Genomic DNA, 18,816 nt, shown 5'->3' with positions numbered 1-18,816 from the left:
ACCCAAATTCTCTTCTTCAACCCCACACACCTTTCTCTTCTTCTTCTTTTTCAAAAATCCTCAAAAACAAATTTGATTTCAAAACCCTAGAAGTGTAGAACGAAGGAGTTGAACTCGAGTAGAGACGAGCTAAGGTCCTCATCTCTCTCTCTCTCTCATTCTTCTGGTTTTCTCCAAGAAGCCCTCTTCAATGGCACACACATTTCTCTTCATCTTCTTTTTTCAAAATCCTTACACCCTCTGGTTTTTTTTATTTTATTTTATTTTTGTAACAGTGGGAAATCATCATCTTCGATCTCAAGGTCATCAAGAAGGTAAATTTTTTGAAAACCTAGATCTATATTTTCTTGAAAATCAAGAAAGTTTGATATTAGATATACTTTTTTAGATAGCTATATTTTTCTGCTATTGTTCATGGATTTGTCTTAACATAAAATGAAGCATACTTTGGGGGAGTAGATAAAATGAGTTGCGAGTTACTACAGACTCAGATTGTTCCTTAAAGTAAAAAATGTAGTACTTACGCAGTAACTTTTGAGGCCTTTTCACTTGCATTTTTTATCTTAATTGAATTTGAATTTTGAGATGAAGTTAGGGACTGGTTCTGTTTTAGAATCTTTGGGAAAACCAAGTTCAATTTAAAGAATTGATTCTGGAGGATTGTTTTTGTGTCATAGATTTTTCTAGGATGCTAGAGAATTCAAACTTGCATTCACTCTTAAACAGTACTTTGGAATTCAACTTCCCATAAATCCCAGATGTAAACCATAGTTGGCAAGGATATGACATGGACATAGTGTAGACTGAATACTTAATTTAAAAAAAGAAGTGTTAGTGCAATAAACTTCAAACTTGTACTCCCAACGAACTGTATATTGAATTGAGTCTAGGTAAGTTATCATGCACACCTTGATGCCTAAGTGGTTTCAGTTTAGTTGGTACTTATCACTCCGTTTATCAATGATTTATACCTTTGAATGGTGGAAACTAGCTTTACAGGGGTAGTCACCTTATGTTCTCCTTCTAGTACACTTGTAATAGGCCCCTGTTTTGTATTATAAATGTGACGAAATTGTAGAACTTATTGCAAACCTTAAATTGAATCCCACTTGAATCATCTAAAAGTGAACACCATAGAAAATCCTAGCCATTGATCTAAATATATCACAGACAAACAATGGTACACAATTAGAGGATAAATTATAATCTAAGCTGTTCATCAATCAAAGTTTTTCAGGATCTTAATCATGTTTAAGTTTGTACATGTGTGCCCCGTGGGATTAGTCGGGTGCTCTAAAGAGCTCGGATACCCTAGTTTATTAAAATTTTTTTGAGGTATATTAAATATAAAGGTTTGAGCAAAAAAGAAAAAATTGATTATCTCCCATGTTTATGTTTTCTAATGATCTTCCTAGAAATGAACTTGACATCAACTCATAGCTTTTCGTGAAAAAATATAGTGTAGCTTCTAGTGTATTTAGAACTTCTTCCTTGTAATACACAAATTGAAGGACTTTAAAGAATAATAATTCCCTCATCATTAACTTGGATGACATCTTATTGATTTTTCTATTTTATTATAAAAGTGAAGTATACATTACTTGATTTTTGTTTCATTTTGTTAGGTAAGCGAGATTTGTGATCATTAATTAACGGGTGTATTTTCGTGGGTTTGAGCTCAAGTTGTTGTATCAACACTCACATATTTTAATTTACTTAAGAGGAATACTATCTCTTAAGATTGGTTAATCATTTTTTACATACCCAAACTCTACAACATAACATGCCTATTTGTTTTTTGTTTTTTTTATTTTTTATAACTTTTTTTAAGATGTAAGGTAAAGAATGGGGGTGGGGGGTTTGGTACCAAATTATTGAGTTTTTTTTAAAGATTTTTGTTGATGTTGTTTCCTTGAAATTCTTCTTCTTTGGGTTGTTGCAGTTTTTTCAATTCTTATAGGTTCTAATATTTTTCATATTTAGTTTTTTTTTTTTTTTTTGCTTTGGATCTAATTTCTTTAAGCTTTCAACTGTTAAACGTTAACTATATCTATTTGTATAGTGGTCCTCTAGATATAACTTGATTGCCTTGATCTCTGTTTATTAGTCTTGAACCTTCGTTAAATATTTATTTGTCTACAATTTGGCCTATGTTCAACATCTTGTTAGATTTCTAGCTCAGTTTCTATCATGTTTATCAACTCAATTTGTTCATTGATATTTAAAATTGTCTTACTTGTGTGTAGTTTTGTGGAAGGAACATATTCATTTTTTTGTGGAAGGAACCCAATGACTAAAGACAAATCTAGCAAAAAAAAAAAAGAGAGACCTTATTTATTGGTTATGCAATCGATTATGACACTGGATTGAATATTGATTGCCCTTAAACGGTTCACATGTACATTTAAACTTTTTTTTTTACAGTTCTTTGTGGTGTTATCGTGTACAACTACTTGAAGTTCAAGGAATCCCCTACATCTCAACTTCCTATTGAAAGTATCCCTGAAGGAGCAATAAAGGTCAGTTTTCTTTTTTATTTATATATTTCATTGAGTGTGTATTAGAAAGTTCATCCAATAAATTGGTTTTTATTTTCACTCCTATTCTTGCTGATGTCATACCCTCTATTAGTAAGAAGGCTTGCTACTTTTTTATTGCTAAATATAAAACATTTTCTCCTTTAAATAATGATTTTACCATAACCGACTAAACCCATCCAATAGTCCAATGCTTTGCATTATCGAATTTGGCAACCTTTGATGTAGGGGATCTTTGGTTGCTTTGGGTTTCTCTTTGATTGTATACCATCTTTTAATTTTCATTAAAAAGGGGCATAACATATAGATTGTACCTGTTCATCTCCACCTATATAGATTAAAAAATTTCTCGTGTTATAATGTAGACTATATGTGCACGGTTAATTACTACACATAGTTGTTATAATTATTATTGTAATTGTTGTAGTTTCTAGATGGATAGAGAAGAAGAATTGGATGATTCGTTTATGAAGATTTTTTTCATCCGTTGTCAAATTTGGAAAAAACTTGTTGTGTGGGATGGGATCGAAGGCGTCGTATGATGCGGCACACGTGGTTGTCTTGTGGCTGCCTATTTGGTTAAGCAGTCTAAGTATAGAAATTATGTGGATCGCTCTATAATACCGAACAATTTTAGAAAGAGAGTGTGTGAGACACGAATTGATGAACGAACTTAGGACTAATGAAAAAGTCGTGATATTATACGGATGGAGCCTGAGCGTTTGAAAATTTATGCAATTTGCTTCAAACTTCTGGTCGACTTACTCACACTCGACGAGCTACAGTTGAAGAGCAAGTTGCCAAATTTCTTCACATATTGTCACAAAATGTAAGGAACCGCACCATTTCATTTTTTTTCCGTCATTCTGGTGAGACTATAAGTCGTCATTTTCATCGTGTTCTACGAGCCATAATATCATTAGCCAAACTCTATCTTAAACAACCTGATGGATCAGAAGTTTCTCCAGAAATATTCAACAATAGTAGATTCTACCCATACTTCAAGGTAAATATAATTATTAATTCCTTTTATATAAATTTCATTTAAATAGTAAAAATATTATTTTCGTAATAGAATTTGATATATTACATTAATATCAGGATTGCATAGGTGCACTTGATGGAACACATATTCGTGTGAAAGTTTCTAGTACAGATGCACCAAGATATCGTGGAAGGAAGGAATATCCAATACAAAATGTATTGGCAGCATGTACTTTTGACTTGAAATTCACATACGTCTTACCTGGATGGGAAGGAACTGCATCAGATTCAAGGATAATTAAAAATGCACTAATCACAACTATTAATATATATTTCTTTTATCTAATTAAAAATACTATTGTAATAATGACTTTTAATCTTAATAGGTAAATATTACCTTGTTGATGCTGGATATATGCTTAGGAGTGGACTTATGACACCATACAGAGGTGTGCGTTACCACTTGAAATAATATTCTACACATGCGCCACAAAATCCTCGAGAGTTATTTAATCATCGACATGCCTCCTTGTGCAATGCAATTGAAAGATGTTTTGAGTATTGAAGAAAAGATTTCCTATTATAAGAAGCACGATAGAGCCCACTTACTCAATTGACGCAATCAGAGATAATTTTAGCATGTTGTATTCTCCACAATTTCTTAATGGGTGTTGATCCTGATGAGCGTCTTATTGCTGAAGTAGATAGAGAAATCATGAATGAGTTTGAATCTCAAGAAGATGTTCTTTTCGAGAGAATGATGATGAAAACTCTAGACTAGGAGCAATTTTAAGAGATAACATTGCAGCTACCATGTGGAGTGATTATGTATTGGATTAAGTGTGACTTTTTATTATTTTTTTTCTTTACATGCAAAATTATAACTGGATGATTGTATCGTAAGACTATGTTAAGTATTGGTTTAAATTTTGACTCTGAACTTATTTGATATTGGATATCCATTTTAAATGTATTATCTTGTTTGCATAATAACTTCTATGTTACAAATTATGCCTTAATTAATATAATTCTTTATTTTTGTATATATTATAGATGAGCAAGTCTTACAAAACAGATAAGGAACAAGCTTTGAAATGGAATGAGCAAATGGATGCGGTTCTCATTGACGCATTTGTTCATCAGAACGATAATGGAAACAGAGTTAATGGGACTTTCACAACCACGGCATATGACAAAATTGTGGTTGAATTGAATGAAAAGCTTGGGTATGAATTTAATAAGCAACTCGTGAAGAACCGCATGAAAACAATTAAAAAGAACTTCAATGAGTGCTATGATATTTTCAAGGGTGGCCTGAGTGGTTTTGCATGGAATTAAGAGACAAAGATGATGGATGCTGAGCCTGAAGGTTGGAAGGCTTTGATTGAGGTTAAATTTTATTACTAATTTAAATTATGTTACTTTAATTTATTATTAATATGCAATAATGTTTTAAAGTTTTTTTTTCTTTATTGTTGTAGGCAAACCTGAAGCAAAGAAGTGGATGAATACACCTTTACCTCACTATGAAAACTAACAAATTTTTGGAAAGGATAGAGCAACAGGACAAGGTGCTGAAACTGCATTCGAAAAGTGAAGCGATGGAATAATGAGATGCAGACAGGTGGGGGGATAGAAGGGAGTGGAGGGGGTGTTAAAACACTTTTTGATGATATTGATTATATGGTGATAAATGATGATATATGTTTGGAGGGCTTTGAAGGTTCACATGATATGCATGAAGAAGGTCGACCAACAACTCCTTATGAATCAGTTTCTAACAAGTCTGCTACTTCCCTCCTACCTCAATCCAAGAAAAAGGCATCATCTTCAAACAGATTATTTAGGAATTGAGGATTCAATGAAACATATTGCATTTGCAATTGAAAAAGGAAATGAAATTCTTAGCGAAGGAAATGAAATTCTAAAACACGGAATTCGTGAAACAAATAAGATTCTTCAGAGGACTCGAGCACGCGTTTACTTAGAGGAGGATGTTTTTGATGAGTTAGTAAGATTAGGCATTGATTCAGACTTACTTGATCGTGCCTACTCTTTTCTCATCGAAAACCCAAGAAGAATGAGGGCGTTTTTTGGTAACCCAGCTAAGAGGCGTGTGCGATACTTGATGACAATGTTGAATAGTGCTGGAGATTCTTGATTTAGTTTGTTAACACTTTTTGTGATGTAACTTGATTAATATTTAGAGATGCTTTTGTGATGTGACTTGTTCAATATTTTGGTGATTGACTTTTTTTGTGATGTAACTGATTGACACTTTTTTGTATTGTTTAAGATGTTAGTACCCATTACTCCTTTAATGTTATCTAAGTACCTATTTCGATTTTTTCATGATTTAAGTGTTCTACATGTTATGATTTTCATTTTTCTTTGGATTTGGTATCGTTTCTCCTGTTATTTGAGAATGCCCAAGTACCCACCTCTCCTTTAATGATAAGTCTTCATCATCATTTTCTTCTTTGTATGTTTGTTTTGATTTATTCTAGATTTTCTTCACATATGCTTGCTTGTATATAGATGTTATGATGCAGATTTTCTTTTCATTTTGTGATTTTGCATTTGGCAGAGAAGGGCTAAATAATAATGGTGAAAGATGATGATGGTGGTGGTGGTGCTACTGGAATGAAGGAAGCACTCCCAAAATACTATCCATACTTACCTCCTTCTCTGGGCATTTAATTATAGGATCCCCATTATTGGTGGAAAAGAATTAGACTTGCATCGGCTGTTTGTGGAGGTTACTTCTCGAGGTGGTATTGATCAGGTGAGATGATATAATCGACTAATTAGTAGTTTCACATTGTCTTTTCTCATGATTAGTTTGACTTTGTTCAATCCCCTCTCATATTTAAAATGAATGGCATCTGTAATTATTCCAAGATTGTTGTTGCTTTGAATTATATACGTATGTGACCATACTAGGTAGGATTGAATCCATGCTATGCTCTAGACTGGGTAATTTTCATTTTTATTGCATTTTAATGCCTCTCATACACACACACACACACACGCACACACATTTATATATAGTGTGTGTGTGGGTGAACATCGCTTTCGTTTGAATTTTTTCAAGTGTAAAGATAAATGTTCTTTTTGGTTGCCTATGATGATTTCATTAAGTAGATTTCTTTTACACAAAACATTGTTAACAAATTTAGGCAACCTGCTCCATGTCCGAGACATTTCCCTTACCCGTGCCCATGTTGTGTTACTTCAACATGGGCACCATGGGGAGTTATTATGGGCCTGTTAACATTGATAAGATGTGGTCAGAGCCTATAGATGCTTTAATAAGACTGTTTAAATGTTTATTGTTTGTATGATGGTAGTTAACCATCATCCTCTAGGACAGAACCTTAGTGTTTAAGAAGACCACAGGCCTTGATCAACTTGCAAATCCTTTCTTTTTCTTAAAAAAAATGTTTGACACGTGACACACTTCTAATGTTATAAATCTGTTTTTATTAATCTTTTTTTATTTTTTTGCTCTTTTGGAACAGCATATAAATAGCAATACATCTTCTTCCAATACAATATCTAAATGAGTGTCGATGTCAAAGTCCTCAAGTTCCTATCTCCTAATATTGAGTCATAATACATGGAGAAAATAGAAAATAAAATGGAACAACTAACCATTTCGGGTCTGTACGATTCTGAGGAGAACTTTTCAGATTTGGACGAAAACTGAAAGATAAAGAGTAATGTGCCTACTCTGTTTTGTACATATTTGAGTTTTGGATCTCTAATAGTATTATTTTCTGGAGTCAAGATCCCATACGGTGTCCCCATTCCTATAGATAGGAATGGTGTCTACGTGGCACAATTTGATTTGGAAACAAATACATTGGCTAGCGTGAATGGCTTGAATAAAAGCCTGAGTTGTTTTAAACACCAACTAAAATGTGCCACGTAGACACATATAGGTATTTAATAGGAATGGAACACTGTATTGGATCCTGAGTCCTATTTTCTATTATTATGCCTTAACTGTGATGAAAAATAATTGAAAGTGATCGTCTTGAACAACTGAGGCTTTTTAGACTTCAATGGCATCATGTTCATATTCATGGTTTCCAACCTTAGTAATTAGTTTTATGTTTGAGCAGATTTGAATTTCTCAGTTGGGAGTTGGACGCTAGCATCTTAATAGAAATTTAGAGGCTAGGACTCTTAAGTCCCTCCTGATTTGTCTCATTCACTTGCACCATTACAAACAATTCCCAAATGATGAAAAAAAACAAACACAAAAATCAAAGCATGGAGTATAGTAGAGAAGTCATGCATGGGTGACAAGGTCAACTTAAATCTTTGCTTAAAATAGATCTATCAAGTGTACTATTTCTACAGCAAACTTTCGTCTTGAACTGTCAAACTTTTATGTTGTAAACCAAGACAATGGATCACACACAACTCTTCTAACTCACCATCGCTCTTGAAAGTGTGCTCATTTCGGCCATGAGCATTCCTAGGCTTTCATGAGCATTATAGATAATCACCCAAAATTCACATCAAAAGTGACCCCACTTCTAGACTCATATAAGTGCTTCTATCAAGAGTATCACCTATTATAATACCCCATGGGACTTCCAACCAGAGAAAACATTAATAGTCATATAAGCTTATTCTCTCAATGATAAATGTGTACGACTATTCCATAGGGATGGGTAGTGTAGTACCACCACAAACTACTCTTACAACTGGTTTACTCCTTGAGCCTAGATCTTGGGATCTTCAGTGACATAGTTTGGGTTCCTGTTGGTGGTTTATTGATATATAGGCTTAAGCCCCATCTCCCTCAACATATTACGGACAAGCTCTCTAGCAAGTCTTTACTTGTGGATGTGCTAAATTCTATTTTGACCTTGCAAAGTCGATAGCAATGATCTCATCTTTTGACAACCATCACAACAGTGTTGTATTTGCGATAGACGTCTCATTTTATTTTTTCTATTGACTTGTGTGATTTGTAACATCTTCATCATAATTGTTACTGTCTGTCTAGTTCACTGTACACTCAAGTTGAAAGTATCTGAAGATGTGTTTCAGGGTGGTAAATTGTCCAATGCTATTCATTAGAAGTGATGAGCTCAATGCAACCTGGACACTTTTCACACCATTGTTAAAAGAATTAGAAGAGAAGAAGATTGCACCTGAGCTCTACCCATATGGCAGTAGAGGGCCAGTAGGAGCACATTATCTTGCTGTCAAGCACAATGTCCGTTGGGGAGATCTTAGTTAATGGTGAAAACTCGTAACAAGTCGGAATTCTGTTATAGAAATTCATGTAATCCAACCCCATCTTTAAAACTCATGTTCTCTATGTAGTGATCTATAAGAGGATGGTTTTGATTATGTTCTTTTTTTTTCTTTGTAAAGCTGGTTTGCTTGTTTTTCTTGGAATTAGAACTTCCTTCGATTGTCCCCGAGTTGTTCCTTTTGCCTTGTTTGATGCAATCTACCCTGTGTTAATTCACATTTTTGCCTCTCTTTGTTTTATTGTGTTTACTCCTAATCCTCAATGACCTAAGATCATATCCTAGTATAGATGGGTAGTTGGATAACGTCTAACTTTGGAAGGTTTGACGTTCAAAGCTTTTAAAAAAAAATCCTTCACAAACTCCATGGTTTGGGTGAATCAATAGAAAATTTTGTTTCTGTTGATAGTTTGATGCTTTAGATTAGGTGATTATGAGGAAAAAAAAAAAATTCCAAACACACATGACAGCACAACTAAGCTAGAGCAATCGGCAAATCAGACAACTAACTTTTGGCCCATAGTATGAAGTTCTTTCTCTGCTTCCATGATGTGTGAGCTCATTTGATAAACTAATCACTCATATTAAAGCTATTTCTCTCTTAATTGCACTGAGAATCCAGCAAATGCAGGACCAAGGACATTTCCAGTAAGAAACGAATATTTGGGGAGTTTATGTAATTTCATAACCAAGAATTCTAGTATATTGGACCTAAATTTTTTAAAGAAATCTTGATTTGTTTTCCTTCTGATTCAACAGGAATTGGATCTGCCTTCACAGTTTCAGGATGCGATGGAGTTGATAAATCTCAAGCTCACTTCCTGGTTGGCAGATATTCCCGAATACTTGTATTGATACCTTAAGTCCACAATCATCATTTTCATTTGGGAAAAGATGATGGTGCCATTGCTTCGGTGGTATCAATCACCGTAGTACACTAGAATCCAAGCCTGACACTCACATCATGGACTGCAAGCCGAGGCTTTTATTCCCATTGAATGTGCCCTGTGGGCCATGTTCCCCCTTTCATTTGAAAACTACCATAAGGAATATTTTTTGTGCATATAACAAGGTGGGCATTTTTGTGATGATGGCAGTTTCTCCTTCACGATAATGGGTAGCATAACAAGGTAGTTGTTTGTTCAGTCATTTGTAATAGAAATGTACATGAGCATTTCTTTTTGCCATTTGTAAGCTAAAAACTAATTTAGTTCATGAAGTCTAATCAGGCTGTCGTTGATTTGGTAGTTTGTTTTCTTTCCTTAAAGTTAGTGATTCATACAGGATAATAATTTAATTGACGCCCTGTAGATATAATCTCTGTTCTAGTGTTCTAAAACACGGAAAGACCTGCCCAGGTCTGGGAAGACCGATGAACTGGAGCTCTGCTAGTCCAGTTTTGTCCATTCAACTCAGGAAATGTATATGGTGTTTCGTTCTAACAGGTCGAACGTCAATTAAATGTGGTAGTTCTAGTTGCAATACAGGCTGTATTGTTGAATTGCTCCTGTGCACATGGATTGGAATAATCTGCTGCAAAAACGTCTGAAGGTGTTAGCTTGCCAAGTTGGTAAGTTATGTAGCATGATCCACTAACTTGCTTGCTGGTGCAACATCTCAAGATTTCGTTAAATCTCGAAGAATAAAATGAACAGGAGGATCAACAAACTCAAAAGTGTAGGAAATCATAAATACCCCGGGCAATCATACTAAACTAACTTGTAGAATAATCATCTTTGCATTTCCAAGTACTGATTTTATCTTGAAAGAATAGTTAGTTGTGAGGAGTGGACAATTGACGGTTATTATCACATAGTTTATTTTCTTCATTTTTCTTTTCGATTCATTATAGAGCACTAAGTTCCATGTGATAATAGAAATTTCTTCTCTCTGTGGAGAGGATTTTTTTTTTTTGCTAAACAGTCAAAGAAGGCATTTTTAGGAATCTTGAATTTGACCAATTACATGATGAGCAAAAATGCTTTCCTCAATGTCACACCCTTAGTTATTAGAAATACAAATTGGAGAAGAAAAAGGGCTCGGTGGTGATGAAAAAAAAAGGATTGGATATCTCCACCTCTTCGACCCTCATTGGTCAATTGATGTGTCATTAGTAAATATTGGTGTGCGATAGTAAAAAATTGGAGTTGGTTAACTACTTTACTAAATGAAGTACATGATCAACAGTGATTTTAAGAGGTATGGCTCCCATACTCTCATGTCATATAATGTAGGACAACTACAAGTACAGTATAATGAACGTGGATAAGGGTATTTTAGTAAGACCCCTTGTGAAATTAGCGAAATTAAGGTTACCCCTAATTCACTCATTTACGATTGAAAATAATGAAAACATTCTTAAAATTCACTCATTTACGATTGACATCGAAGAGAAAATTTTCAAAGGAATTGAAGTTTCGTTGTCCATTTTAACAATAAAGAATAGTGAGGACCCATGGGTTGCCTAAGTGGTAAGGGGGCGAGCACGTGAAGTGTGGGTTAGGCGCACGTCACGGGTTCGATTTTTCTCTTGGATTTTTCTCATGATTTAACTAGGGGACCATGGCGGTGGTGGGTTGTGGTAGTCCTTCCCGAGACTAGTCGTGGTGCGCGCAAGTTGGCCCAGACACTCGGTTAGCAAAAAAAAATAAAAAAATAATAAAGTAAAATAAATAATAATATAATAATAAATAAATAAAAAATAGTGAGGAAGATGAATGAGATGTTAATGATCAATCCTTAGTAATCTCTTTTAAGTAAGATATTTTTGTATCATTGTATAAGTAGAATTTTTTTTTTTAGATTATGAAGGTTATAATAGTCATTTGATAATAATAATTTCTCTTCTCTTCTCTTATGAATCCTAACCAAACAGGAGAAACTTGATTTTTTCTCTTCTCTTCTGTTTTAATCCAAATAGGGTGAAGAGAAACTAGTCTTCTCTTCTCTTCCCTTCCCTCAATCCAAACACAGCGTGAGAGAGGTACAAAGAAAATAAGTACAACGAAGGAACAAAAAACACAACATGGCAAAAAAACCAAAAGCCTCTGAAGTCAAAAGTGAAATTTTATTGACAAGAGGACAAGAAGTCCTCGAAGAAAACAAACTACAATCTCTCATTGCTAACAATATCCCATTTAAACAAAAAATCTTCAAAAATCAACACTCTAAAATCCTTGTGTTGCTTACACCAAGAGAACAATAAACCAAAAATGTTAAAAATTAACTCTTGCATAGAGCTTTCTTTCCCATCAAGTGTGCGTCTATTCCTCTCTTTCTACTAGCCCCAACAAATTGTGAAGGGAAAGTATCTTCAATCTGCCAGAAAAAGAGGTGGACTTCTAACCAAACAAGAGAAAAATAACCGATTGAGGATGACACCAATAGACCTTAAATAGAGAAAGAAAGTACGATCACATACCATGGGCCATCTCACGATGAATAAGAAATTGGTTCATCGACTCTCCACTCGCTCTACACAAACAACAAATAATCCATAAAAAAACTTTTACGTCTTAGGAGATCAATCATAGGAAACTTATTCAAAGTCATGCTGCCAACCAAATGAAAAAAGAGATTTTGGTAGGCACATCAGAAGACCAAATAAGGAAGCAGGGAAACAAGGATCTTGATTTCCTTCTAGCAAAGAATTGAAAGATTTAACGGAGAAGCTCCCCTCACGACTACCTTTCCAAATCTGACGATCTGCCTTTTTCAGGGAAGGGCCTATGAAAGCAAGCAAGTCAATGAGATCGGTTGCATCTTTAATCTCCCAATCATTTAGTCTTCTTCTGAGCCCGATATCCCAGGATACACCTATCTCATTTGGAACCAGGAAAATAGACACATGCATTTTTTTTTCCTCAAGGACAAGGAGTACAACCCAAGAAACAAACTCTTCAGGGGGTCTTACCGTATCAACAATCCTTCCAAAGTGAATACGGTCTCTTTTCCCCTACCTAATAATGAATATGATCCCCCAGAGCTGGCCCCAAATTAGAAATGCCTCTCCAAACTCCACACCCAAAAGGAATTCTACATGGCTTACACTTTCACAATTATTGTCCCATATATATATTAAAAATTGACAAGGCGATCATGGGGATCAATGAGAATAAGTGGATATCCAAAAGCTACATAGGCGAGACACTACTCTTAAGTATAAATTACGTACTCAATCCAATTTACCTATGAAATCTTCATAGAAGACTCCTCTAAATTCCTTAAAAATTTGACACTCAGTGGAACAAAAGACCCAAAATTGACAAGATAACTTCCTAATAAGGCTTTTCAATCTCTTGGAAGACCTCTTGAATCCTATCTTTCCAAAACCTTGGTTTTGCAGCCTAGAAGGCTTTTCCTAGCAACCCATGAACAACAATTGCCCCAATTTAGGCCTACACCCTACAATACCAAATAGGGCAAGAAAATGATTCCATATGTCCATTACACATCTGTAATGAATTAGAATGTGATCGGTTGATTCCCCATCTTCCTTACATAAGTTACAGAAATTCGGAGCACACAATTCTCTCATAAAGGAGTTGGTTCATTGTGAATCTTCCTAGAAGATGCTAACCAATAAAAAGATCTCAAATGATACTTTAAAATCCATAGGCCAATGCAGGAACAAATCATTGGCCCTTGAGAATACACTTGATTATATAAGAACATGCCATTCTTGTTGTCGGTCTGCATGTTATTGTTCTCCTCACTATTGAGGATAGGCATTGAAGAAATAATGCTAGTCAATAGTGCAAGGTGGTCCAATTCCCAATCGTTAAACGCCATGCACATTTATGAACTCCACAACCATATGATGCTTAGGGTTTGCCACTCTCCTATTCACATTTCCTTTCTCTAAATTATGCTTTAATCACCTTTTGCCATAAACTATCATGTTTTGAACCGAAGCTCCTTAACCATTTGCCCAAAGGTGCATAGTCCATCTACTTTAGTCTATAGATGCTCAGGTCTCCTTGCTTTTTATCACGACAAATTTCCTTCCATCTAAACCAAGTGAAACTTCTTATTCTTATCCTTGTAATGACTTAAGGATTTGGTTTGATACCGTAGTGGATTTGTTTTAGTGTCTCACCTATTTCATCAAGTGTCAGACAGAGTCCTGATGTTAATGATAAATTGATTTTAATTACAAAAACAAAAAGTTCGGGTTTCACGTTTTTTTGTTTTTTGAACTTTTAAGTGATGAGTGTTAAACTCTTTGCATTAGATGCCATGTTCTTTGATTACCCAAGTAGGACCTTCTTGGAATACAATAATTGTGGTTCTTCTGAACAAAGAAAACGGATGCAGCATGATAATTGTAGACAAAAATTAACATTTTTTCCAAAAAAGAAGAAAACAATGCAAATATTGTTGTGGTAGAAAATTGACGCAAGACAATGAAGGGAGATAAGAAAATGGAATTTGGTTTAGGATTGGATAAACTCAAAAGGTAAAATGAAAACAGTGATTGTAGGTATGACCACAATTCCAATGAAAATGATTAAAGGTTTGTAGGGTAAGGAAAGGATTTAGGATTAAGGGTTGAGGTTTATAGGTTTCAAGAATTAAGAAAAGGGTTTCAAGACTCGAGAAGATTAAGAAAAAGGAAGTAAAAGAAAATCAAGAAAAACAAAAGAATAGAAAAGAAAAATAAAGATTAGAAGAAAATAATATTATATTGGACTCACCCCAAAATGGCCTTACACACACCCATTATTGGGAAGATCAAGCTCAAGCTTTCCTTTTATTCATCATTCTTCCTTGTTAAAAAAAAAATCCTAATACAATCTATATAAAGAAAATAAATCTAAGAGTCATAATCAAACTAAAACACCAAACAAATAAACTAATTTTCATAACTTTATATGTCCTAAATTTTCAACCCTAATAAACTTAAATAAAAAATAAACTAAAATTATTAAACTGCCCCTAAATACTATACTAAGACTATGGGCCAATAAAACATGAAACTAAGCCTCAAAAAATAAAATTAAGGCCCTAAAACAGAAATTTAAATAAAAACTAAAATCTACTCTTCAAGATTTGATGTCTCCATCAATTCTCCTCGACTGGAAAGATTTTGTCACTGGCAAAATAAAATTGTGGTAATTATCATCATCTATTGCGTTCCGCATTATTTTCCTTTGATTGGAAAAAAATCATCAAGTTTTAAAATGCTTGAAAATGATCATTACACTGTGGCTCATCCCTTTCGTCCTTATGTCTTGATCTTATGCTGAACCAATAACTTCAAATTGTGATCTTTTATCTTTGCAAAATCTTCAATGTACCTATCTAAGATGATTAAGTCGGTTTGAGATAGTGATGGAACAACTGCATCATGAACAAAAACCGTAGATGTTGTCTCCAAAAGATGTTCCTTAGGCTCTTTTGACATATTTTTCACTTCATGATCTTTTTCCTAAATTGATTCTAGAACTGTAGGCACACCATCTTCTGAAGTTGATTTTGTATTTATCTTTTCTTCAATTTGCTCTTGGATTGATAGTACCACATGAGTTGATTTACATGGACATACCTTCAGTGGATATTGTCAGCCTGAAGTAACACGTAAAATATTTCGCTCCGCATCAAATGTAGCTTTTACATGTGAAATCCAACCTTAACTCAACACAATATGACAATCTTTTAGAGGAACCACCTTCTACTCGACCCTATGGATAAAATTTCCTTGACGGAATTGAATGACATAGCCGTAATCACGATGACCATAATAAGTTTTATTTTCAACATTCTGCAAAATCTTTTCAGAAAAACTTGTGGAAATCAAGTTTTCCTCATATTCATCACTACACAATACCCTGAATGACTGTCCGGAAGGTAAAACAAATCTGGTTTTAATTTCCAATACCATCTCTATCTATTCCAGGTTTAGCTCTGATACCAAATTCGATGCAGGGCAATGAAGGGAGATAAGAAAATGATGGGGGTTTTAGGGAATTTGGTTTTGGATTGGGTAAACTCAAAAGGTAAAATGAAAACAATGATTGTAGATATGACCACAATCCCAATGAAAATGATTAAGGGTTAAAGATTTGGAAAAGAGATGAATGAAATAAGGGTTAAAGAAAATGGGAAAATGATTAAGAGTAGAGGTTTATCGGTTTCAAAAATCAAGAATCAATAATCAAGTAAATAAAAAACAATGAACTAAAAGAAAATTAAGAAAAATAAAAGAATAGAAAAGAAAAATAAAGATTAGAAGAAGAAATAGAAAGGGATAAAAAGATAGAACCTTGGAATCATACTCAGGATTTCTTGGAATCACACCAAGAATGGTGGAGAACTTACTTCACTCCATGAAAAAAACTCATTCTTTATTCATCAAAACCTTCATTCTTCATTAATTAAAAAAAAAAAATCCTAATATAAGCTATATAAAGAAAATAAGTCCTAACAAACTAAAACACCAAACAAATAACCTAATTGTCCGTTGCATTCCACATTAAAAAATTTCAAAACTGTAACCAAGGACCAGTATAATTTTGCTGGTGCTTGCAGTGTAACAAGCAAGGTCTTAGATTCCAAAAAGGTGTCTTCTATATAGTATGATGCTCATAAAGATAAAAAGTAGTGTTAATTAAATCGTGATAATTGTAGTTGGTAGTGAGAATATAAAGAGGTTAAGAAGCAGGTGCAGGAATGAATGATCAAAATTGTGGAGGTGGAAGAGCACCTTGAGTGGAGTATTATTTTAACTTAGGCTGAAACTTCTGTAGTGCAGATTGAGTTGCATCTCAGCTGGTAATTATATTGCAATGTATTCTTTTAATTGAAATATTTCATTTTTCTTGAAGATGCCTTGAGTAGAATATTCTTTTTTCACTTAGGCTGAAACTGCTGTAACCCATATTGAGTTGCATCTCGGCTGGTTTTATATTGCAATAATTTCTTTTAATTCAAATTTGATTTTTCTTGGACTTGAAGATTCCAGCTTACTAAGTTGGCAAGGTTTGTTAGTGTTGATACCACAACTTGGGTTTGAAACCCGCCTTATTAATTACATACCACCAACCTTCTTCTGCTTGACTATTTAAGAAAAAAACACTACTCTTTAATACTCAGCTTATTTGTTGGTGCTAAAAATGTCACTTTTTCTTTCTTATATTGCTTTTGTTTTGGTGTGCTGTTTGAATGCATAGGATATTCCTCTGTAAAAATTCATTTCTAATGGGTTGGTGTTTGTGGTTGATTGATGGAATTAATGGATGATTAGGTGGCTATGTTCTTCCTATAGTGCCTGCTTATTTAAAAAATGGAAATTGAGGCCAGTTGTTAATACATTTAACAATTATTTTGCAGAGACCGGTGAGTCTGTGCTTACAATCAAGGGACCTCAAGGGAGAATAAATAGAGCTGTATGGGGACCCTTGAACACGACAATGATAAGTGCTGGTGAAGATGCAGTAGTTCGTATATGGGATTCTGAAGTAAGTAGCTGCATGGAACACTTGTAATAATCAATTTTTCCATTTATAGTATATAAAGGAATCGTAAATCGAGCACTAATAGAAGTTGTTATTGTGGTTATTTATGAATCTTGTCCAGGTACTTTTAAGAGGCAGTTTTAGTTCCTACACTTTATTCCCTTTCATTTTTGCATACATGGACGTATAATATTTGACATGAAACTTAAGTTTTATGCTAATTGGACTTGCAGACAGGGAAGTTGCTCAAAGAATCAGACAAACAAACGGGTCATCAGAAGACAATTACATCACTAGCAAAATCTGCAGACGGGTCACATTTCATGACTGGCTCCCTGGATAATATTTGCTTTATTATGTTGTTCTTATGAGTTCTTTTCACAATTGTGTCAGCTTTGGGACATCAGAACATTGACAATTATCAGGACATATGTGACTGAGCGGCCAGTCAATGCTGTTGCAATGTCTCCACTTCTTGATCATGTACGTATTTATGGAACTTCAACTATAAACACGTAGAAAATTTTGTGTGCATTCGTGTATCTTGCACCATACAAACTTCGTTTCTAAGGATATATAGCCAATCAGTTGACTTCATGAGAACCATATATTTTTATTGCCGAAAACAATTGTGGCATGTGGCTTTAAAGAACCAATTGGAGACTTGGTTTGGTATATTAGAAAAGGAAGAGACGTGAAATCAGTGTGGCACTCATCATTAATCAGACTTACTATGTAGATAAGTTTAATTTTTTCTGGTTCAACACACCATAAAACCTCATAAGCCCGTCACAACCTTTGATCTTTTGGTATCTAGTAAAGTTTTGATGGGAGTGAGCAAATTCTAATAGGCTTATAGATGACATCTTTGAGGAGCTCCACTTGCAGCAAGTTGTAAAGTTTGGATGCATAAAAATGATACTAATGATGATAGAAAGAGTTAGAAGACCAGGTGAATTAAAATTGAGAGCGAGAGAGATAGAGTAAGAGGATATGTAGAAACTAGAAAGAATCAATTCACATGACACAAAACTATATACTAGTGGAAATATATTTAAAACAAATAGTTTATACAATGTTCTTGGTACCCTTTAGAATTAAATTTTGGATTAATTACAGAATACATAACAATATTCCAATGGAGACTATTGGTTACAAATCTAATAAAAGATTAGTCCTCTCTTTTCTCATTTGCAGTTGTGTCGATGGCACGTTCTTATCTACCAAGGGTATCACAATTGAGGTTCTTTAGATGCATATCAGATGCTTTAAAGTTGTCTTAGTATTGTATGTCAATCTTGCAAAGAACGAAGTGTTTGGAATGTGGTGGGTAGGGTGATAGTTCAAAGCATTATAGCCTCAATATTGGGATTTCTATATAAATGGTACAAAACCTAAGATTTATATGGTCATAGGCATAAATCACAAGTTTTTAGCATCGAAGCATGAATTATGCGTGCTCTCAATAACCTCTTGAAGAGCTAATGCTTTTGAGCTGATGACAGGTTGTGCTTGGAGGTGGGCAGGACGCATCACATGTCACAACAACTGATAGGCGTTCTG

The 18,816-nt window shown here is 34.3% G+C and overlaps 1 protein-coding gene and 1 pseudogene across 10 annotated transcripts in view; both read left to right on the top strand.

Moving 5' to 3' along the window:
* The window catches only part of LOC147381935 (uncharacterized), a 29,761-nt gene extending 10,945 nt beyond the window's left edge, over positions 1–18,816 (top strand). For 3 of the 9 annotated variants that reach the window (XM_086429780.1, XM_086429779.1, XM_086429781.1), the window contains 2 exons: positions 2,425–2,519; positions 4,575–4,922. In XM_086429780.1, the coding sequence (XP_086285906.1) occupies positions 2,425–2,519; positions 4,575–4,859 (380 nt within the window). In that variant the 3' untranslated portion in view covers positions 4,860–4,922. Of the gene's footprint in view, positions 1–2,424; positions 2,520–4,574; positions 4,923–6,108; positions 6,307–7,042; positions 7,221–8,577; positions 8,836–9,556; positions 9,622–17,128; positions 17,261–17,486; positions 17,737–18,758 lie in introns of those variants that run through there. The other 6 variants (XR_015174243.1, XR_015174241.1, XR_015174242.1 and 3 more) reach the window with 6 other exon arrangements.
* Positions 3,057–4,120, top strand: LOC147381936 (uncharacterized; annotated as a pseudogene). The gene is made up of 3 exons (XR_015174247.1): positions 3,057–3,115; positions 3,229–3,543; positions 3,639–4,120. The product of XR_015174247.1 is annotated as an uncharacterized LOC147381936 (transcript).

This window comes from Akebia trifoliata, unplaced genomic scaffold, assembly GCF_017979445.1.
Source record: "Akebia trifoliata isolate Shusen 1 unplaced genomic scaffold, ASM1797944v1 Contig00131_ERROPOS169462, whole genome shotgun sequence".
In the NCBI taxonomy this organism is placed as follows: Eukaryota; Viridiplantae; Streptophyta; class Magnoliopsida; order Ranunculales; family Lardizabalaceae; genus Akebia; species Akebia trifoliata.
Note: the sequence above shows the minus strand (reverse complement) of the source record. Positions and strands in the feature narration are given on the sequence as shown.